Consider the following 24,682-nt stretch of genomic DNA (forward strand, 5'->3'; position numbering starts at 1 on the left):
GTAGGGAGAGAGCTTGAAATTGAGTGAGGGAGATAACAGATGATAGATTATTTTGGGGGATATTTCAACCCCTGCATTTCTTGATTTGTTAGATAAAAGAGTCTTTGAAGCACTGCGTGGAGTGTGTGTGAGAGAGAGAGAGAAAGAGTGTGTGAGAGAAAGAGTTTGTGTGTAAATGAGTGTGTGTGTGTGTGAGAGAGAGAGACAGTGTGTGTGTGTGTGAGAAACTGTGTGTGTGTGAGAGACAGTGTGTGTGTGTCTGTGTGAGAGAGAGAGACAAGTGTGTGTGTATGTGAGAGACAGAGTGTGTGTGTATGTGAGAGACGGAGTGTGTATGTGAGTGCATGTGTAAGTGTGTGCGTGTGAGTGAGTGTGTGTGAGTGAGAGTGTGTGCGTATGTGAGAGAGAGAGAGAGAGAGTATGTGTGTGTGTGAATTGGTTCATATTTACTTCTTCAATCATTCCAATTCCTAAGAAAGTTACTTATTTTGAAAAGGCTTTTTTTTTTTCCTTTTGAAACCAGAATGCTAATCACTCTGGTCTGTACTCCAACCCTGTACATCCACTTAGTGATTAGTGACTCTCCTTCATCACTCCTTTAGCATGTCTGGTTGAGTCCATGCTTCACTGATGAGGTCTAATAAGACTGAAAGCGTCAAGAGTTATCTCTTGTACTTGTTGAGCTGTGTAAAATATTATAACAGTGATTTCAAATTTTGGCACAAGGCCAGCAATTTCAGGGTCAGTTATATTGACTCCAGTACACAACTGGTACTTATATTATTGACTCCAAAAGGATGAAAGGCAAAGCTGACATCGGCAGGATTTGATCTCAGAACAACAAGGGACTGATACTCCTGGCAGTTTGCTGTGTTTGAAAAGACCCGTCAAGCTAAGTAAAAGCATGGTTGCCCTTGCATTTAGGCTCGTCCCTTGCAACCGCAACCCTCTCCAGCTGAGCATCCCTAACCTTGCAGGCTTGTAGGTGCTGGTGCCACATAGAAAGCACAAACATGCACAAAAGAAACTCTTTACAGGTCGTTCAGCCTGCTAGAAATAGCATTTATACTCCCCTCAGATCAGTCCTTTATGTGTCCAAAACATTTCGACAAGTTTGTCCGAAACATCTATGCTTGGTTTCGTACTTTTATTTCGCCCTTGTTTCTTAAGTTCTGAGTACTATAAAGCGTTCCTTTCGTATGTCCCGAGTTCTTCTGGTGGTCGAAAAGTAATTGGGAATATTTATCCTACATGATGCATGGATGATGCCAGGGAAATATATCCAGTGTATCACATGAAGTACACGGGACATGCAAAGGGTTAAATAAATTAAGCTACATTGGACAGTGTAACCATTGATATTTAAACAGATGAGATGGCCACGACAGGATTGTCTGCAATCATAAGTCCTGTTCAACAATGGCTAATCTGAAGCTAAACACACACACACACACACAGAGGATGTAATAGAATGCATAGTGTGTATATGTATTCTTTCATTATATCCTTTTTTGTCAGTTTGTCTTGTGTCTTTTGAGCCTTTCTCATGAAGTTAAAACAGGTTTTGAACATTTTTTAGAATGTCCAGAAAAATCGCTATATCCCAACATGTTGAAATGGTTAATTTTCCTGCAGGTATTGATATTAGAACAGTTTTTTACAAATTTATACTATTTGGGAGTTATATACTCTTTTACTCTTTTACTTGTTTCAGTCATTTGACTGCGGCCATGCTGGAGCACCGCCTTCTAGTCGAGCAAATCAACCCCGGGACTTATTCTTTGTAAGTCCAGTACTTATTCTGTCGGTCTCTTTTGCCGAACCGCTAAGTGACGGGGACGTAAACACACCAGCATCGGTTGTCAAGCAATGCCAGGGGGACAAACACAGACACACAAACACACACATACATACATATATATATATATATATATACATATATACGACAGGCTTCTTTCAGTTTCCGTCTACCAAATCCACTCACAAGGCATTGGTCGGCCCGGGGCTATAGCAGAAGACACTTGCCCAAGATGCCACGCAGTGAGACTGAACCCGGAACCATGTGGTTGGTTAGCAAGCTACCTACCACACAGCCACTCCTGCGCCTATAAAATATTTTTCTTGAAAATGTCACATATATTTTCATGCTGCATATGTTACGCCAGGTAAATGAGAATTGTCACCACAGACGTTATTGTCCAGTAAACAACATTGACATTTTTTTGTAAATTTCAAGGCCATTATAGATAACCACCATGAGACTTTTTATGCTGTTCTGGAGGAATTCAAAAAGATTTGCAGTTAATATTTTCACATGAAAAATAGTTATTTTGTTTAGTGTCACATTTGTCACACTTTTTGGATTCTCTTCAAAATATTCATCATACATCCCAGGTGAAAAAAAAAAAAAATTTGTTTAATGCTTGTCTGGGTAGACAAACTTTATTCCGGAAATTGAATCAATATAATTCTTGCAAATGTTCAAGATATACAGCTTAGATTAGCTCATGCTTGGTGTCTCTGATTGTCACGTACGTCTATAAACAAATACACACACACACAGGTAGATACTTTTTTTATATTCTTTCTCTCAATATTTGATAGAATTTGTCATTCAATCTTTGACTGTATTTTTCTAAAGATTATTTTCAATATTTTTTTTTTTTGTTACAACAGGCAGTTGTTATGGAAGGTAAATATTGGAAACGAAGGCTCGAGTCAGTTACTGGAGAATACAAAAGCTGGCGTAAGTTTTCGAAAAACCAAATCACTCGTGCGCGACGAAACTCTACCACATCCAAAGTAAGTCTTTGTTGTTGTTGATGTAATTGTTGATGTTGTCTGTGCTGAGGTACAAGCTGTCATTTGTTCAACTCAAACATTTATTAAACAGGAAAAAAAAAATCTGTATGCTAGATCAGGGTAGAGAACTTTTTTAGATTTTATATACAGGCATGGCTGTGTGGTGATGTAGCTTGCTTTGCAATCCTGTGGTTTCAGGTTCAGTCCCATTGCACAGCAACTTAGGCAAGTTTCTTCTACTAATCCTTTCTACTCAAAGCACAAGACCTCAGATTTGTTGGGAGGGGACTAGTCGATTACATTGACCCCAGTTTTTCACTGATACTTAATTTATCGACCCCGAAAGGATGAAAGGCAAATTCAACTGTGGCAGAATTTGAACTCAGAACATAGCGACGTAAACAATGTCGCCCTGACTTGTGCCTTGGAGGGTAACTTTCTTGATGCAATCCCATGGTCATTCATGACTGAAGAGGGTCTTTACCCTTTACCCTTACTCTCTGTAGTAGGATTGGTGTTAGGAAGGGTATCTGGGCCATAGAAACCATACTAAAAATAGGAACCTATAAGCAAGATGTGGTCTTTTGACCTGTCTAGGAGAGAAATAACAGCAAAGAAAAACCGATTCACATTATGACAACTCATCTGATTTGCACCAACATGGAAAGTGGACATAAAATACGGATGATGATAATGGTGATGGTAATATATATCAATTGGGTGGGGCAGACAGGAAAAACAGAATTCAAATTGTGTATATGCATGTGTATCAGTTGGGGTGACAAAGACCATCTTGTCATTTCTCAAAGGGGACTGACTTATTTGCCTGGTGGCTTTGTTTAAAGTGGAGTAGTGAGCTGTTAACCTCACTTTCTTGTCCATGACCGTCTTCAATCCAGTGGCAAGACCAGACCAAGATGACGAGGGATGGAGACCGATGCAGTGAATGATTAAGATGTCTTACCTCGTCTTGCTCTCTGCACTTGATGATGTGTTACTGCAGCTGCTTTCCTTTCCGTTGAACCACAAAGGTCACATCTACAGAGTTCCCTGGACCTGAACATCACATGCATAGGTAGAAACCCTATATATGCTAAAACCCTAATATGCTGGGACCCTAATATGCTAAAACCCTAATATGCTGGGACCCTGACAAGTGCTACTACTTGGGTGAAAGTAGGCCTGGGAACAATAGTGGCTAAGATGTAGTTCCACATTCCTCAAAACTCTTGGGTTCCCAAACAGGGCCGCACTACCAGATCCAGTTTGAAGTCATACCCAGGACTCTGTGTGTGTGTGACACTCAGCGTGGCACACATTGGGACTGAACCAGAATCATGTGGTTGGGAAGCAAACTTCTTACCACACAGCCAGGCCTAAACCTATGGTAATATAATTTCCTTAGTTTCTTGTATCTAAAATATGTAGCACTGCTGTCTACTTCTTAACCCTTTTGATACCAACCCGCCTGAAACCGCCTCTGGCTCTCTAGTATAAATGTCTTGTTTTCAAAAGTTCTAAATTAAATTTTTCTACCAAACCTTAGTCACAATTTGTGCTCCTAACACTAGGTTAATGATAACTAAGTTATTTTACTAATTTCTTTGTTATATTTTAAATTAATTGAAAGAAACACAGGGCATCTCAACAGAAATATGGTAATGAAAGGGTTAAAGGTCTTGTGACTCCAAGACGTAAAGCGATATGTCTTCCTTACCATGTTCTGTGTAAACCCTCCAAATACTTCAGAATTTACTGATTTAACCTGATCTTTTCCTTTTCTTTCAGGGCAGCTCCCAAAACAGTCTCTACGAGTGGGCCTTTCAGGGACTTAACGCCACAGAAAGCAACGACGCTTACAAAATTGAAGACATGGAGTTTTCTGATGCCCTTTTTTCACTTTCCCAACCATTTCCATTTCCCAACCCACGTGAACTGAGTAAGTATATTGCCAATGACTATGTATTGACATGTATATGATGTCGGTGATTAGTGTACAGAGTAAAGATGTGTGGTTTAGTGGTTAGGGTACTCGGCTCATGAGTGTAAGGCTGTCAGTTCAATACCCAGTGGCACATTTTGTCCTTGCACCAAGACTCTTTATTTCACGTTGCTCCAGTCTACTCGGCTTGCAAAAATGAGTAGTGCCTGTATTTCGAAAGGACCAGCCTTGTTACATCCTGTGTCATGCTGGATCTCTCTGAGAACTATGTTAAAGGTATGTTGTCTGTGGAGCATTCAGCCACTTGCATGTTAAATTCATGAGCAGGCTGTTCTGTTGATTGGATCAACTGGAACACTCATCGTCATAGCCGATGGAGTACCAGTTTTTTTTTTTTGTTCCTGATAATATAGGAACCACATAAAAGGCACTGTGCTGGTTCCACATAAGAGGCACAGATGATGGTGCCACGTAAAAAGTGCTGGTGCCATATAAAAAGTACAGGTGGTGGTGCCATGTAAGAAGTACTGCTGTTGGTTGCACATGAAAAGCACCCAGTACATTCTGTAAAGTGGTTGGCATTCAGTTGGGTACCCAGCTGTAGAAACCCTGCCAAAACAGACATTGGAACCTGATGTGGTCCTTGGCCTTGCCAGCCCCTGTCAAACCATGCAACCCATCCCAGCATGGAAAACTGATATTAAATGAGGATGATGATCCCTAGGGATCATAAAGTTTGGGCTTAACTCAGTTTCCATGGCATATAAATGGCCAAGATCACAACGTAGCTTTCACCATTTTCTAATTTCTTTTAACATTAAATTCTAATATAAATGTAATCTTTGCCATCTGAAAGGTATTTGTAGAAAATTTCATGAAAACACATCCATTTTTCTGAGAGTTGTATGAGGAAACCGTATTGGTGGGGTACACTTGATATGCCTTCAGGAACTTGGATACGTGTGTATATATATTATATGTTAGCGACTTGGACGTGTGTATTAGAAACTGTTCTGAAGTTGGCATTTGTTTGTTGTTATTGTGTTTTCAGTGCAAACTGGTTACGTTGATTTGATCCAGCCAGTGTTGATGCAACTCCAACCCAACTTAGAAGATTTCATGGATACCATGGAACCAATGCAACGTAAGTTTGCAGCTCTCTGTTTCCTCCTCCTCATCATCATCATCACCATCATCACCACCATCCTCTTCCCCCTCAGCTTCCTCTTCCTCCTCTTCTTCTTCTTCATCCCCTTCCTCTTCCTCTTCTTCCTCCTCTTCCTCCTCTTCCTCCTCATCCCCCTCCTCCTCCTCCCTCAAACCACTCTGTATCTACCAAAACTTCTGCTTCCCCCCTCTTCATAACTATCTTTTGTGCCTTTTATCTTTTCACTCGTTTCAGTCATTGGACTGTGGCCATGCTGGAGCACCACCTTGAAGAGTTTAGCCCAGGGGTTCTCAAACGCCCCCCCCCCATTTTTTCTTTATCTGTTAACCCCTTTGATTACTATTTTAAGACAAAGGGGTTAAGTCGGTTACATCTACCCCAGTGCGCAACTGGTACTTAATTTATCGACCCTGAAAGGATAAAGGCGAAGTCGACCTCGGCGGAATTTGAACTCAGAACATAACAACAGACGAAATACCGCTAAGCATTTCGCCTGGCGTGCTAACGTTTCTGCCAGCTCTGGGGTAGACAAGCATCTCCCCTCCAGCAAGCCACCTAACTCTATTCCTCTATTATACTTCAGCCTCTCAAGTGGCACAAAGCCACCTCCCTCTGTACCACTCCCTCTGTACCACTCCCTCTGTACCACTCCCTCTGTACCACTCCCTCTGTACCACTCCCTCTGTACCACTCCCTCTGTACCACTCCCTCTGTACCACTCCCTCTGTACCACTCCCTCTGTACCACTCCCTCTGTACCCCTCCCTCTGTACCACTCCCTCTGTACCACTCCCTCTGTACCACTCCCTCTGTACCACTCCCTCTGTACCACTCCCTCTGTACCACTCCCTCTGTACCACTCCCTCTGTACCACTCCCTCTTCCAGCTGAGGGTCTTTGTCTTGTGAGTTACTTGGTGACCCTGCCAGTGCTGGTGCTTTGTAAAAAGCAGCAGTACATACTGTAAAGCGGTTGGCATTAGGAAAGGCTTTCCAGCTGTTGAAAATATGCCAGAGAGTCTGGTGCAGTTGTCTGGCTTGCCAGTGTCAAACTGCCAAGTTTCAGTGATGTAAACAAACCAACACCAATTTCTGAGTTGTTGGGTGCGGAATACAAACACGCATGCGCACATATACCTCTCCGAGCATACACATTTAGGCGCAGGAATGGCTGTGTGGTAAGTAGCTTGCTTCCGAACCACATGGTTCCGGGTTCAGTCCCACTGCGTGGTACCTTGGGCAAGCGTCTTCTACTATAGCCTTGGGCCGACCAAAGCCTTGTGAGTGGATTTAGTAGATGGAAACTGAAAGAAGCCCGTCGTGTATATATATATATATAACGGTAAGCTTTATGAAAATAGACAAAAGACGAAGGCAGGTTTACGGAAATAAACAAAAGACGAAGGCAGGTGGAATACAAACAAACAATTGTATTAGTATATATATATATATATGTGTGTGTGTGTGTGTGTGTGTGCGCGTGTATGTTTGTGTGTCTGTGTTTGTCCCCCTAGCATTGCTTGACAACCGATGCTGGTGTGTTTATGTCCCCGTCTCTTAGTGGTTCGGCAAAAAGAGACCGATAGAATAAGTGCCGGGGTCGAGTTGCTCGATTAAAGGCGGTGCTCCAGCACGGCCGCAGTCAAATGACTGAAACAAGTAAAAGTGTAAAGAGTAATACAGTCTGCTTCCACAAAGTTTCCACCTGCCAAATTCACAATTGGTCGGCCCGAGGCTATAATTAGAAGACACATGGCCAATGTGCTGTACAGTGGGACTGAACCTGAAACCATGTCGAGGAAAAAAAAAAAAAAAAAACTTCTTAACCACCCTGCCATACAATATTTCTGAATTTCTTAATGGTTGATCATTAATTGTTGTAATTGAAACATTTGTATTGTTTTATTCATTTTCTTTATCTTAATTTCTGAATTTCAGTGTTCTCTGATATATTTAAGTCCCAAAACCTGCCGACTTCTACAGTCACTTCTTATCAGGTAAATACATAATATATATACATATCTTTGTTTTAATTCTTAACCCCTTACCCAACAATTATTTTGAAAATAAATGTATTTCTTCAGACATGTTTTTTAATGGTTTTATTTTACTGTTTTGAATGGTGATTTCGAGGTATATTTCAAACCTTATTTATTATGAATTTTAATTCAATAATATTGATTTTAAATTACGGCATTGGGCAGAAACGAGTTAACCCGTTTTTAGACGAAGGAACTCATTTGCTGTCGATTTTTGCGAGTCTATCTTTTGACGAGTTAACTCACCAGAGATGGAAAAAAACGATTTCGGTCAAAACGCATATATTCGTTTCTGTCGGGTAAGGGGTTAATTTCTTTTTTTTTTTTTAGTATCCTATGCAGATATATATGTTGTTCTGTTGTTGTGCTATCATCACCATCGTTATTTTTGTTTTTCCATCTGGGCGTTAATTGAATGCGAGTTGTTCAGGCAATATTCTGCAACCAGATGATGTCTTCCCTTTTAAATCCTTATTTGCTTTTTTAAGCATTAATTTGATTCCACTGGCATACACAGTGTATGTGTGTGTGTATATTTTTTTTACTTGTTATAGTACATTGCTCCGATGGATGTGTAATGTCAGTGTGCATACTCGACAGAGTGTAAGTACCTTGAGAGAAAAGTTGGACCTAAGAAGCATCAGATGTGATGTGCAAGAGAGACAACTGCGCTGGTATGGTCATGTGGCAAGAATGGATGAGGATAGCTGTGTGAAAAAGTGCCACGCCCTTGCAGTTGAGGGAATCTGTGGAAGAGGTAGACCCAGGAAGACCTGGGATGAAGTGGTGAAGCACAACCTTCGGACATTAGGCCTCACCGAGGCAATGACTAGTGACCGAGACTTTTGGAAATATGCTGTACTTGAGAAGACCTGGCAAACCAAGTGAGACCATAACCTCGTGGCCTATGCCAGGGGTGTAACCAGCCCGCTTATGCGTACCTTCCTTCATTGGACACTAAACTCTGCTTGCGAAGACCTGTTGAGGCAAGTGAAATCGAAATCAAATGCAATGTTTGGGGAGGGAGGAATAAACACACACACACACACAAGGGGCTACTTTCAGTTTCTGTCTACAAAATCCACTCACAAGGCTTCTGTCAGCCCAAGGCTATAGTAGAAGTTGTCATGCAGTGGGACTGAACCCTGAACAATATGGCTGGGAAGCAAGCTTCTTACCACACAGCCACGCCTTCACCTATTAATAATGATTTTATTTATTTATTTGTTTGTTATGAATCCATCAATGATTCGTTAAATAACCTGATATTCTTCTTTGTTTTACAGTCTGAGCCTAACTTGTTGCTCTCCATGGAAAGTGACCTTACATCTGATTTAACTGCTCAAGTACCTCCCTTAAACCAGCAAGGAGGAGTGCCCTCATCAGATCCGTTAAAAGAGAAAGACTGTTCTTTAGGGATCTCTTCGCTAAAATCCACACACACCATGTCCCCTGCTCCACAGACTAATCTTTATTCAGTTGCTCCTGTACAGTTACAGCCCCAGCCCCAGGCACAACAGCAACAGTCTCTGTCCACCCTAAACTTGCTACAAAGCTCCCCGTTTTGTTCTTCACATACTGTGAGTCATGTTGGGGGCGATGGTCAAGCACCCCTATTAACTGACAGTTCTGTTTCTCTCCAGCAATCAGACCCTCAGGTGCCAGACCAAATGTTTAACAAAATGCTCCAACAATACACAAATGTACTGCCTAAAGTCGATGCCCCTCAAGCGGTCAACCCCATTGTGCACCAGCCCTTAAATCAATTTCTCGGTACTGGAACTACGGTGGTGGCCCCCAGTTACAAAGGAACTGCTGCTGTAAATAAAGACTCTGCAGAGGTGAACACCATTCTTTCAGCATTGATCAACGATGCAGTAAACTCCTCGCAACCGAACCTGGCCCCAAACCCCGCAGCGGCTTGTACTCCTGCCCCACTCTCCATTCCCCTTCATCAGAAAGACAGTATGGGAGCAACTTCAATTGTAGACACGCCGGCAGTACTGGACATGCATCCGGCAGCGGCTGGCAACGTGTCTCGAGTATGTCAACCTGGTGAACAGATCTGTCCCCGAAAGATAGGAGCAAGCAATTTTGCTCTCGTGAGCAGTGGTGCTACCAGCAGCAACAACCCCGACAGCCTCTCTATGGGTCTGCCAAGGCTCGACCTTGCCATCCACCATTCGCCGTCATCCACAGATATCTCAGCACAAGTGTCTCCTGTTGTGTCATCGTCAGCAGCAACAGATCTTCACCACAAAAGTTCCGCAATCGGCAGGAGGCACTCTTACAACAGTCCCTCCCCACTACTCTCTACCACTAATATCAGCAGCAGCAGCAACACCAGTAGTATTACTGGTAGTGGTAACTATCACAATAAGAAAAATAACAAAAGTAACAGCAGTGGTAGCCTCAGCAGCAGCAACAGCAGTGCATCATTTAATCGGAGTCAAGGCTTTGCAGTACCCTCTGTAAGTAGTAATAATAATTTCATTCATTGGCCCCGAGGGCCGACATATAGTGAACAATACAGTAAGGGGTTTTACACAAAATGAGTACACAATTAAAACAATAACAGTAATATCAAAGAAGAATCATCTGTGCTGGTGGCACGTTAAAAGCACTAACCGATCGTGGCCGCTGCCAGACTCCCCTGGCACCTGTGCCAATGGCACGTAAAAAGCACCCACTACACTCGCGGAGTGGTTGGCGTTAGGAAGGGCATCCAGCTGTAGAAACACTGCCATATCAGACTGGAGCCTGGTGCAGCCCCTGGCTTACCAGACCCCGGTCGAACCGTCCAACCCGTGCTAGCGCGGAAAACGGACGTTAAACGATGATGATGATGACGAAGAACATAACAGTAAAAGTTCCCCAGTAGGGGGGTAACCACCTGGGGTTGGCTCAGATACCGCACTGATCCTGAACCACTCGATTCTTTGCGGGCACCCAGGAAGGACCCTCTCAAATTCAGTAGCTCACAGGCACATTATTAGAGTAGGTCCACTCACACTGGCCATTTTCGCAAGTCTCCCACCTTTTAGAAAATGTACAGGGGGGGGGCAGCACAATGAGGGATTGGCCAAAGAGAAAAGTGTCTCTCTTGAGTCCTTTCAACCTGGTCCACCATACAACCTCTTTTGCTATGATAATAATACAGGAAATATTGTTAGGGCATTCTCACATAACCTTGGACCATTTTACTTGTTTTCCTAACTATACACAATCCCTACTCTTGTTTTAAGATAATTCAAGACTCTTTTTTTCGCTTGTTCTGTTTATGTTGTAAGTACAGGAGAAGAACAATTGATGAATTGACTCAAATCAGATGACTGCTCTGTGTCTGATGGTGTGCAGAGCTAAACTGAAACTATAGATTGCAAAAGGAGATGACGAAGGGTAACATTGGAATAATTAATTAATTAAGATAATTTACTCTTTACTCTCTTTTACACTTTTACTTGTTTCAGTCATTTGACTGTGGCCATGCTGGAGCACTGCCTTTAGTCGAGCAAATCGACCCCAGGACTTATTCTTTGTAAGCCTAGTACTTATTCTATCAGTCTTTTTTGCTGAACTGCTAAGTTACGGGGATGTAAACACACCAGCATCTGTTGTCAAACGATGTTGGAGGCGGGGGACAAACAGACACACAAACATATACACACATATACATATATATATACATATATACGATGGGCTTCTTTCAGTTTCCATCTACCAAATCCACTCACAAGGCTTTGGTTGGCCTGAAGCTATGGTAGAAGACACTTGCCCAAGGCGCCACGCAGTGGGACTGAACCTAGAACCATGTGGTTTGTAATCAAGCTACTTACCACACAGCCACTCCTTTTTCATACCTTTTTATTTTGTTTTTGTTTTGTTTTTTAGATGTTTCTTTTTTGTTTTTGTTTTTTTTTTGTTTCTTTTTTTCAATCTTTGTTTCCTTTGCTAATTTTCTTTAGAGCCCACAAGTAGCCAAGAGTAAACACCGGCCAACACCCCAATCCACATCTACAGCAGTAGCAACTGTATCCGAGATGCCTTCACCATCATATACAGCCAACCATACATTTTTAGCACAGTTACTCACAACAGGTAAAGCTGTTTGCTCTCGTTGTTGTTTCATTTTATTATTGTAATTATTATAATTATTATTATTATTATTATTGAGTGAGAGAGCAGTGCATGCCATCAAAGTGATGCTAGGGTACAAATATACAAAGCCCAGTGTATGACTGATAAGGGTACACCAGGCACATGCATCAGGACCACATGTGCGCAACATGGTGATTTTATATCAAGATGAACAGCACATGACCTTGCAGGTGGGGCCCAGTTAGAATTTTCTTCAGGTCGAGTAGCTCATTTCGCTCAAATGGTTACTGAATGAGTTTCGTTGGTGTGAGGGAGGAGTTATTTTTTTATTTGCTATTCTATGCTTTGTTTGCAAGGGTCACCTGAAAAGTTCCTAGGCTGACCAAGATACTCTCATGGTATGTGACCAAATGAGGTTTATTTTCATCGCCAGCTCAAAAATAACAAAGCCATTTTGCTAATTTTTTCATTTTCTGTATTAATTGAAAAGGTAGTGCATCTCTGCAGAAATGGGTTACTCAAAGGGTTAACTGTTTAGATACCAACCGAACTGAGACTATCCCTGTGCCTGTGATACAAACTTCCCATTTTAAAGTGGCTGAAATTATAACCTTCCTTCAGAAATTCCAGGTTCATTTATGTTACAAACACCATTTGTTATTTTCAAAATTAGTTGAAACAAAGGTAGTGTCATACCTATTTCTTTACTACCCACAAGGGGCTAAACACAGAGAGGACAAACAAGAACAGACAAAGGGATTAAGTCGATTACATCGACCCCAGTGCGTAACTGGTACTTAATTTATCGACCCCGAAAGGATGAAAAGCAAAGTCGACCTCGGCGGAATTTGAACTCAGAACATAACGGCAGATGAAATACTGCTACGCATTTCGCCCGGCGTGCTAACGTTTCTGCCAGCTCGCTGCCTTTAGTGTCATACCATGGAGATGTGGAGGCGCAATGGCCCAGTGGTTAGGGCAGCGGACTCGCGGTCGGAGGATCGCAGTTTCGATTCCCAGACCGGGCATTGTGAGTGTTTATTGAACGAAAACACCTAAAGCTCCACGAGGCTCCGGCAGGGGATGGTGGTGAAACCTGCTGTACTCTTTCACCACAACTTTCTCTCACTCTTTCTTCCTGTTTCTCTTGTACCTGTATTTCAAAGGGCCAGCCTTGTCACAATCTGTGTCACGCTGAATCTCCTCGAGAACTACGTTAAGGGTACACGTGTCTGTGGAGTGCTCAGCCACTTGCACGTTAATATCACGAGCAAGCTGTTCCGTTGATCGTATCAGCTGGGACCCTCATCGTCGCAACCGACGGAGTGCTCCTACCATGGAGATATGTTATCAAAATAGTTATGTAGTTGAGTTTGAACTTGTATAGCTTCCTACTTGGCCACCTGCTTTCCATTCCTGGAATCATTTGTATTAACTCACCTTCCGCTGTTATGATGTTTAAAAAGCATTTTTTTTATTTCGGTTCAGGCACATATCCAACCCCAAGCATCGATGTGAAACAAGAGCCACATGCAAAAACCTCTGTTAACACAACGGCCACTTCAACCTCAATCACCTCCTCTACAACTAACTATGCTCCCATCAGGCCAGCACGAGAGCCAATCTCTTCAGCTGGTCATACACCTATCTCAGTTGCTTCTGCCATACCAACCAGTATTCCTAACACCCTTACCAATGTAAGTAACCATTAACATAATTACTAAATCTGAAGTTAATTATTACAAGATGAGGTTTAATAGTTCTCATCATTGCTTGTCCATAGTATTTGTTATGGGACATATTATGTATTTTGCTGCTTGAGCTGTGTGGTTTATATACTGTTTTTGTGTGTTTATGATGCATATGTTGTTGTTGTTTAGCCTCTGGTCAGCTCTGGTGTGTCCTTTTTAGATACCAGTGTGTTTCTATTTCTTGCAGGACATTAGTTTTCTGTGTTTCACAGTTGTACACATCATCATCCTTTAACGTCTGTTTTCCATGCTGGCAAGGGTTGGACAGTTTGACCAGAGCTGGCAAGCAGATGACCTGCACCAGCTTCCAGTCTGATTTGGCTTGGTTTCTATGGCTGGAAGCCCTTCCTAATGCCAACCACTTTACAATGTGGGCTGGGTGCTTTTAATGTGGCTCTGGCACAAGCACTTTTACATAGTGCCAGCACAAATGCTTTTTACACGGCACCAGCATAGGACATACATTATTATTATGTATCGTAACATCTAAACACACGCTCGCTCTGTAAAGTGGTTGGCATTAGGAAGGGTTGTAGAGACCATGGCAAAACAAGCAATTGGAGCCTGGTGTAGCTCCCAGCCCTGGCAGCTCCTGTCGAACTGTCCAACTGATGCCAGCATGGAGAATGGATGTTAGACGATGATGATCATGATGACATAGTGTTGATGTCATAGGAATTTATAAACTTGTAAAAGGATGTGAAGTAATTCTTTTTGGGAAACAATGGATCTTGAAGCATATGCAAAGATTTGGAGGTTAAAAACCATTCTGGATAAAAAAAAATTTTTTTTTAAATGAAGGCTATCTGACTTTTTCTTTCCAAAAGTGTTTTCCAACCAAATATTTACAGTTTTACAAATGCTTCGAGATCCATCGTTATACATACACACGTGGGTGAGTGTGTATAATATATGTGTATATATATATATATATTCATATATTCATTTGATACTTGGATTATTGTTAGATACATTTCAACTGTTAGTTTCCCCAGTTGTAGTTCTTCAAGTATTGATTTTAATCCACCTGCATATTTGTCCTAGCAATCACATACAACAGGTGAATTAGAATGATTACCTGAAGAACTGGAAATGATGAAACTAATAGTAGTAATGTAGCTATCAAGTAAAGATATTATTTGACTCTACATTCTTGTATTATTAACTTTTTGTTTGCTCAAACTAATTTTACATATATTATATATATCAATATAAACTTAGGTAGTAGAGATACAAACTTGACAAATTTAACTATTTCTCTGTTAATTGTAAAAATGATGAACAGCCATAATCAATTTTCGGACCTTATTGGGGTCTCATCAAGTGTTTATATCATTTTGATCTATCCCAGATTGTTTATATACTCAGCAAATCCAGTAGCCAAAGAGAGATGGTGCTACTAATTTGCATACCGTTACATGCACACACACACACACGCAAGCTATATATTTATCTATTTTCCACTTTATTTATTCTTCATGTATTTTTCTCAGGTACCTTCAGGGAATAAAGCAACCAGTTCAGTACCCAGTTTCTCCAATAGTGTCTTAGTACCCGCAAGAAATCAGCCCTTTCACCAGGACACCAGTGCCTTGACTACTACGAAACAGGGTCAGTTTAGCTGAATGTTTATAATTACTCTGTCTTTATCTCTTAATGTCCCTTCTTTCTGTGTGTGTGTGTGTCTGATTATATATGTATTATATATATATATATATATATATATATATATATATATATATATATATATAGTAATCAGTGAAGGTGCATGGCTCAGTGGTTAGAGCATCGAGCTTACACTCATGAGGATGTGAGTTCGATTCTCGGACTGAGCTGTGTGTTGTGTTCTTGAGCAAGACACTTTATTTCCCCGTTGCTCCAGTTCACTCAGAAATGAGTTGCGGCATCACTGGTGCCAATCTGTATCAGCCCCTTTGCCTTTCCCTTGGATAACATCAGTGGTGTGGAGAGGGGAGGCTGGTATGCATGGGTGACTGCTGGCCTTCCATAAACAACCTTGCCAGGACTTGTACCTCGGAGGGTAACTTTCTAGGTGCAATCCCATGGTCATTCATGACCGAAGGGTGTCTCCCATAGTAATCAGACAAAAAAATGAAGATGATAATGTTGCAATTGTTTCGGATGGTTGAAGAAACTGTTTCTTCTCTATGCCTTAGTTTGTAACCACTACACCATATGCCCACAGGCATATGGCGTAGTAGTTAAGGCATGTGGTGTAGTGATGAAGGCTGAAAGGTATATCAGCTGAACAGCAAACAAGATGAGGACAAATATCCATCAAATGTAAATAATGTACCATAGCCATGTGTTCAGAAGGATTCTTTGGGGTTTGTATTTATTGTCAGGTTCTGCTGAAACACCATTCATTGGTTAAAGCTGTTTTTTTTTTTTATTTTGTTTTTTTTTATAATTACAGGCAACCAAGGCTTGCAAAGTGAAATTAGTCCTAAAGCAGACAGTCCAATCCTGTGCTTAGGGAGTCCGTTGTCACAAGACATGGATGTATCGTCTTTTGTAAGTTGTTACTGTAGAACAGTGGTTTCCAAACTATGAGTTGCGACCCACAGATGGGTCGCGGACGGAATCTTAGTGGGTCGCAAAAAGTTATAAAATTACGCATTAGCTTTGATTAACTGCTGTCTATCGAGATAGTTCAGTAGAGTTAAGTGGGTCATCATAAACTGGTGTGATAAATAGTGGGTTGCGACTCTAAAAAGTTTGGGAACCACTGCTGTAGAATATTCTTTCCATCTCTTCAGTTATTGGTCGTCATTGTCTTAAGACACCTGAATTGCTGGTACAGGAGATTAACAGTTTCACAACGTGCTATTTGTATTGTGTGTGTGTGTGTGTGTCTGTAGAATTTTCTGTGAGCATGTACCATTCCAAATTTTTGTAAGGAGAGGTATAAGTGGTATTTTCGTTTTGTCCATAAAAATGAAAAGAATAAATGTGTGTGGATCATGGGCAAAATTTTGACTGCAGTTTGCCCATGAATGGCACATTGGTCTGTGTGTGTATGGTTCCATTGTTTGTCTCCACCATTGCTTAACTACTGGTGATGGTTTGTTTACATCCTTATAACTTATCAATTCAGCAAAAAAGACCAAAAGAATAGAATAAATACTAGATTTAAAAGCAGTCACCATGGTCGATTTGTTCAGTCAATCCCTTCAAGGTGGTGTGTCATTTGGCTGCTGTCTAATGACCTGAAACCAGTAAAAAGTTGCCAGATAAAAAAAGACTACTGCGATGCGGATTACTTCCTGATATTTGTCAATTTGTATAGAATTCACATCAGTAACTGATTCCTTGATATCTTTTGTTTTCTCCTCTCCTTTAAAGTCCACCCAAACAAATGCGTCAAGCTTGAAGCCAAAACAGAACCGGGTGCATCCCAATGAACACAGACGAGTCTCACACATATCTGCTGAACAGAAACGACGGTGTAATATAAAGGTACGATGTCTACTGTTGTTGTTCCTCCCACTTGCTTCAAGGTTACTTCACTGGTTTCAAGTTCAAATCCTGTGAAAGCATTTTGTTAGATGCTGCATAAAAGACGCTCAGGCATATTAGATACACTCCAGTTCCTGCAGCACATAAGATAAAAAAAATGCTTTTTCTGCATCAGAGCATGAAATATTTAAAGTGGTCCAGCACTATTTTACAACAAAATTACAAAAATACTTTTGCCTTTAGCAAGAAATATTATTGTATGTAAAAAGTTAGCAGTGCAGCTTGGTAGAAGAGATCATTTGGAATAAAATTAACCTCTAGTAGGGAGTGTCAGAGACAAATTTAGCTTATGGGAGGTTCAAATTCACATATAGGACCAGGGGTGGGGTTGTTTTGAGACACTGTTTTAAAGAAAAAAGTGCATCTTATACAGGGGTTGGACAAAATAATGGAAACTCCTTAAAATTTTGAACAAATTTATTTTAATATGGGGTAGGACCACCTTACCTTCGGCAGTAGTTACAGTTTGAATTCTATAAGGTATGGGCTCATACAAAATTTGAATTGTTTCCAAAGGAATATTTGTCCATTCTTCAGCTAAAGCAGTCTCCAGTTCTTGTAGTGAAGATGGTGGAGGATATCGACTCCTTACTTGTTTTTCTAAAATGTACCATAAATGTTCAATAATACTGAGATCTGGGGACTGTGGTGGCCAGATAAGATGTTCAACTCCGGAAATAGTTCCACAACCATAGGATGGATTTAATCAGATAGAATGCTTAAATAGTTTTGACTAATAATTCTGTCACGAAGGGAAACCATTGGGCCAGTGGAATTCCAAGATATAGGGCCCCAGATCATCACAGATCCTCCTCCATGTTTAATAGTTGGAATAAGGCAGTCTGGATCAAATGCTTCTTTTGGCTGTCACGACAAGTATACTCAGCCAGTGGTTGGAAATAATGTAAAGGATGACTTGTTGGAGAAAATAACATTCTTCCACTGCTCTAGGGACCAATTCTGTTGGTTTTTACTCCATCCTAAACGCTTTGTTTTTTAAAGTAGTGGTTTTCTGATTGCTGCCCTCCCGTGAAATCTGGCTTTGTGCAGCTCCTAGCAAACAGTTTTTGTGAAAACTGGGTTCCCAAGGTGGTCATTAAGTTCTGCAGTAATTTTGGGAGCTGTACTTTTGTGATCCTTTCTAACAATTCACGTAAGAGTCCGACGATCCCTATCTGAAAGTTTGGTTTTTCTTCCGGAGTTTTGTTTCAACAAGGTTTTTCCCTCTTTCTCAAAGCTCTCATTACTTCTGAGACAATACTTCTTGATACACCAAACATTTTGGCTGTTTTCATTATGCTAGTGCCTGCCATACGAGCACCAACAATTTGACCTCTTTGAAAGTCCAATAGATCTGTCATTTTATTGAATTTTAATTACCTTTTTCTGATGATATCTGAAAAGAAACAGCAATTTTAGCAAAACATATTAAGCAACACTGATAATGAACCAAAAGGCATTACAATAAACAAGCTTTTGACAGTTTTATAGATATTTTAAAATTATGATGCTAGGTGTTTCCATTATTTTGTCCAACCCCTGTATCTCATAAATCTCATCAGGACCAACCAAGGGCTAAACAAAAGGCTAACAACAATAAACATGGATCCGAGGGAAGTAACTCCGAATGTTGTTCTGAAACAGGATTTGTAATTATAACCTTTTGTTATTGGTTTTATCCTACCATCAATAACATAATTACCAATAAATTACTATAGCTGATCTAGTAAGCTAGATCTACCCCCATCACCTAATATTTATGATTTTGTACATGTATTTTCTTCTCTTTGTTGTTAACTAGAACTTGCCCTTGCCTCATGTACCTGTCTTTCAAATCTGGTATTAGTCCCCAGTTCTGTTCCTCACAGGAATACTACAACTCATAGGGTTTTATGCTTTCATCTACCCTTAAAAGCTCAAGTAGTGTTGAGTGGACACTTTTAGGAGATTTCGGCCTCTACCTCCACCTGTTTATATCATCTCCACACCCTTATGAAAGCATCCACCCCTTCATCCCCTCTCATAATCCACTGTCCACGTCTTATGATCACCTTCTTGTTTCTTGAGAGTTTGATCACTAACTTCCTCTTATCTCCTTAATCCAGATATCTCCTCTATAATGAGACACCTGTGTTTATTCTTCTATCATATTTTAGTCTTTCAACACCTGGTATAAAATCACCCACCTCCATCTTCCCCTCTCTAATACTTCTTAGGAATGGGAGCTTTTTTCTTTTCCTTTTCCCTCTGTTCTTTTCTGTCTTTGAAGTTACATGGCAACCTCATTAGAGCCAGTGGCACTTAAAAAAGCACCCAGTACACTCTGTAAAGTGGTTAGCATTAGGGAGGGCATCCAGTTATAGAAACCGTATCAAAGGTGACATTGAGTCTCCACACAACCCTGCAGCTTGCTGGTTCCCTGTCAGACTACTCACCCAACCCATTCCAGCATGGAAATCAGGCATTGGTTTCTTGCTTGCTTGAAGAAGCCTGACAGACATCGTTATCAGTAGATTAAATGTACCCCAGCATTCAACTGGTATTGTATTTTGTCGACCTTGGAAAGACAAGCTACCGCAAAACCTTGTAATTACAACAAATAATTGCTTGGAAATAAAGAAGGTAAAGTTGGATGTCAAGAAGAAAAAATAATGCAAGTCTAGTCCCAAAATGTCTCATTCTGTTTTTTATTGTTTTGTTTTTTTTACCTGGTCAGCCAAATTTCCAGATGAGTGAAAAGCCAATCTATTCTATAAATTTTCCACCAACATAGCAAAGGAACTTGCTAGTTAAGAGTACAATACAATAGTTGTGACCAAGATTTGAACCTGAAACCTGTGCTTTATGTCATTGCTGTTATATATATATATCTAGCATTGATCTATATATTTATTTTATCGATCTGTTTGTAATTGTTATTGTTCTCATTGCATTGTTGTAGTTTATTATTGATCATTGTCATTATCATCGTTCTGAGGATGAACAGTCGATCTTCATTATCATTTGCTTTCATCATTCAACAGAGTGGCTTTGACGTGCTTCACAGCTTGATTCCTTCACTGAAGCAGACCCCTACCGGCAAAGTTAGTAAAGCTACACTGTTACAGAAAGGTAAGGAAGGTTCTGATGCTATAATTTACCGTAGCTACACCTTGCTTTATTAACTTCTTCTTTACGCAGCAGCATCAATACCAAACCCGTTTGCTTCTCTGCCATGACTTGAGATGAGGACCACCCCAGAGCATTCCGTGTGGTTTTTCTCTTTTTGTCTATGACAGTGCTTTTCAAACTTTTTGCTGGAGCGGAACCCCAAGGAAACATTCCACTGGCTCGAGGAACCCCTGTGCAATAATTTAATAGTCTTATGCACACATATCTGCACAGGAGAATTAAAAATTACTGCTGATTTTAGCAGTTTTGTAACTTCTTGTGGAACCCCTGGACTGTACTGGCAGAACCCTAAGGTTCTGCGGAACCCTGGTTGAAAACCACTGGTCTATGACATAAGTGGCTTTTAGCAACTCAATTGATTCAGCTTATTTTGATATTCATTGAAATCAATAAATATCAGCTTCTCTCTTGCTTTATCATTGGGAAGACTTGACATTTTTTGTTTTTCTTTTGGTCAATGGTTTAGTCTAGCATTTCCTGGCTTTATCATTCTTGGGGAGCTCTAGAAATATATTCTATGTCTCAAAGAACCCTTACATGCACATTTAATATATAAATATATGTCTGGCCCATGCAAACAGGGAAAAGTAGACCTTTCATTTTTTCATAAAGTTAAACTTCTAAGAATTGACATAATAAGACTGACTTTTAAATGGTTTGGCAGTAATAAAAAGAATCTAAGACATGGAACAAACAAAAAAAGATCAAATGACACGGAACAAACAATATCTCTTCTCAATGACTTCTACGACTGTCTTCACAAAGCGCCTGCACACACCTCACTGTCCTTCACTCACAGTGCACATGTGATTTTATACAGTTTAGGACAGTTGACTTGCTATCCTACAGGGGTGTCAGGATTTCACCACAACAGTATTAAAGCCATTATGTAGTTATTTAGACAAACCTACCTGACTTTCGTCTCTTACGGCTGTGACCTTGTACTTCACCATGAGTATTGCATCACCCAATTATTAAATCACGCATTTATATCGTCTAAAAGGTTCATGCCAGAACACTTAGTACCTTTAAAATGGACACCACATTTTTTAACCCTTTAGTATTTAAACCGGCCATATCCGGCCCAAATATTCTACATGTTTTATATTCAAACTGGCGATATCTGGCCTCTTACACCTAACCTACATTGACATTCTAAAAATAAATAATCACATCATTGAAACCTCAAAAGCTATAAGATAATGCAGGATTAATTAAAAACAATTTGAGTAAAAAAATATTGCATTTAACAGAGTAATCTGAACACTAAAGGGTTAAAGTCCTTAGCAGGACAGATTACACTGTAACATGATTTCTGTTCTTGGGTAGCAACTGTTATTTCCTATTTGCTTTATCCTAGAAAATATGAAAACTGGCCAATAATTCCTTCAAACTTTGCTTTTGTTACATTTATTCAAATCCCAAAGAATCCCCTTCAACACATGACTATGATGCTGCCCCCACCACTGCTGTTCATCATCAGAGATGCACATATTGTCAGTCTCTTAGGGACATGCTCAAGTGGTCATGGTCAAACGACGGTCAAGCAAATCTCTGGTATTGAGCCGAATATTTGCTGTGACAATATTTCTTCTTCAGCAACTCAGGGCTGAATCTGTCTGAAATCTAATGGTCAGTTTCAAAACATTGATGTCTGGGTCGGAAAAGCAAATAAAACTGGATCTCTTCCTGTCAGGTGTCCCAGATGAACCAACTTCACGGCAGGAGGTGCAGATGAGAGCAGCTGCATCGAACTCTCTCATGCACCAAATGGCAATTGCTAAAAAGCATTCGTGAAGTAAAAATCATGCAGCAACACCGAATGGCAGTGCCCCAGCATGGCCACAGCTCGTGAGATGAAACTAGATAAAATAAAATATAAATAAAACAGTCGTGATTTCCTTTGAATTCTAGATAGAAGCAAATAGGAAATAGCACTTACTGGCCAAGGACAAAAAAAAGTTAAAATTTTGTTACCGAGTGTTATCATCATCATCATCATCATCATTTAAGATCCATTTTCCATGCTGGCATCGGTTAGATGTTTTGACGAGATCCAATGGGTTCAGGAACAGTATCATGTTCCATTATCTGCTTTGGCTTGGTTGCTGCAGCTGGATGCCCTTCCTGACACCCACCACTTTACAGCATGAACTGGGTGCTTCTTATTCATTCATTCTTTTGTGATATCAGCAATGGTTACCATTGCCATGCAGCTTGCAAGTTTCATACCTGAACATATTGGTTCAGCTGTTGTTGTTGAACTCCAACCATCACCCTGTACATTCTGTACATTTTATACCTATATGGAGTGAATGCTGAACCTGTAAGTAAACTGTCAGTATTCCTGGGGCTGTTTTGATACCAACCCACAAGTACCTCTCGGTTTAAATTATTCATGTCTAACCCTTTAGTATTTAAACCGGCCATATCCAGCCAAAAAAATTAATCTGTTTTTGTTCATACTGACCAGATCCAGGCCCTCACACCTACCCTACAGTGTTATTCTACATTAGGTAATTACACCATCAAGATCTTGAAGATATGAGATAATGCATGATTAATTCAAATCAATGTGAATCAATAGGCATTATGTTTGAAAGAATAATCTGAACACTAAAGGGTTAAATTAAAATCTTCCATTGTGACATAAGTATATTTTCTTAGATTATGTTCCAAACGCTAAAATCCTTCCAAATTCTTATTTTCATAATGAATTGAAGCACATGGACAAATAGGGTTACAAAAAGGGTTGAATTGTTGATTTATGCCATCAGAACTAACTGGTCAGCTCAGTTGAACTACATAACAAACCACGTATCTGACACACTGGATAACATAATCCTAGATAGACTATACCTTATTCCGCTGTCTTCAAAATCATTTAGACAGAAAAAATATGAATTCTGTAGATGAGGTCAGAAGAGTACTGGAGGAGTATTTTTTGTCATGGACAAGTGAATTTTGGGAGAGGGGCCTTGCAAGTCTACCAGATAGATGGAAGAGCATTGTAGAAAATGAAGGAGAGTAAATTTTAGATTGAAAAAGAACTTTGTTCATCTTAATTTTGAAAAATAAAAGAAGCATAAAAAAAAACTTATTTATGGGATGACCCAATATACACATACCTTTCAGTTTCTGTCTACCAAATTCACTACCAAGACTTTTGTGGGCTTGAGGCTATAGCAGAGGACACTTACTCAAGATGCCACACTCTAGGATTGAACCCAGAACCATGTGGTTGGGAAGCAAAGTTCTCAGTACACAACCATGTCTACAGAAGAAGCCTATTGTATGTGTATATGTATGTACATACATGTGAGTGAGCTTGTATTTCCCCTTGTCTTGTCACAAGTGCACTGATTGTCTGTTCATACTGATAGCGCTGTTTGCATGCAGTCCACTGCAAAAGCATGTCTGGTTTCTCATGGCCGATGTCAGTTGCATATCTGGCACCCATGCTGGTGGCACATAAAAAAAACACCCTTCAAACACTGGGTTTCGTGGAGGCAGTGACAAATGACCAAGATCTTTGGCAATATACTGATAGGCGGCAAGGTGGCAGAAATGTTAGCACGCCAGGCGAAATGCTTAGCAGTATTTTGTCTGCCGTTACGTTCTGAGTTCAAATTCCACCGAGGTCGACTTTGCCTTTCATCCTTTCGGGGTCAATAAATTAAGTACCAGTTATGCACTGGGGTCGATATAATCGACTTAATCCATTTGTCTGTTCTTGTTTGTTCTCTCTGTGTTTGGCCCCTTGTGGGAAGTAAAGAAATAGGCATTTCGTCTGTCTTTACGTTCTGAGTTCAAATTCCACTGAGGTAGACTTTGCCTTTCAGGGTTGATAAATTAAGTACCAGTTGCATACTGGAGTTGATCTAATTGACTGGCCCCCTCCTCAAAAATTTCAGGCCTTGTGCCTAGAGTAGAAAAGAATATACTGTGTTTGAGAAGACCTGTCAAGTCAAGGGAGATCGTAGCCATGGCTAATGCCAGTGTTTCACAACTGGCACCTATGCTGGTGGCACGTAAAATACACCCATTACACTCTTTGAGTGGTTGGTGTTAGGAAGGGCATCCAACTGTTGAAACCATACCAAATCAGATTGGGACCTGGTGCAGCTCTCCAGCTTACCAGATTTCAGTAAAACCATCCAACCCATGCCATCAT

The 24,682-nt window shown here is 40.5% G+C and overlaps 1 protein-coding gene across 3 annotated transcripts in view; it reads left to right on the forward strand.

Annotated features, from left to right (window-relative positions):
• Positions 1–24,682, forward strand: part of LOC115224298 (carbohydrate-responsive element-binding protein) — a 229,571-nt gene that overhangs the window by 193,343 nt on the left and 11,546 nt on the right. For all 3 annotated transcript variants that reach the window (XM_036513489.1, XM_029795128.2, XM_029795129.2), the window contains 11 exons: positions 2,677–2,802; positions 4,591–4,741; positions 5,796–5,888; positions 7,848–7,906; positions 9,235–10,419; positions 11,914–12,046; positions 13,535–13,743; positions 15,291–15,408; positions 16,235–16,332; positions 17,164–17,277; positions 20,361–20,448. In XM_036513489.1, coding sequence (XP_036369382.1) covers positions 2,677–2,802; positions 4,591–4,741; positions 5,796–5,888; positions 7,848–7,906; positions 9,235–10,419; positions 11,914–12,046; positions 13,535–13,743; positions 15,291–15,408; positions 16,235–16,332; positions 17,164–17,277; positions 20,361–20,448 — 2,374 coding nt within the window. The remainder of the gene's footprint in view (positions 1–2,676; positions 2,803–4,590; positions 4,742–5,795; positions 5,889–7,847; positions 7,907–9,234; positions 10,420–11,913; positions 12,047–13,534; positions 13,744–15,290; positions 15,409–16,234; positions 16,333–17,163; positions 17,278–20,360; positions 20,449–24,682) is intronic.

Source organism: Octopus sinensis, linkage group LG25 (assembly GCF_006345805.1).
Source record: "Octopus sinensis linkage group LG25, ASM634580v1, whole genome shotgun sequence".
NCBI lineage: Eukaryota > Metazoa > Mollusca > Cephalopoda > Octopoda > Octopodidae > Octopus > Octopus sinensis.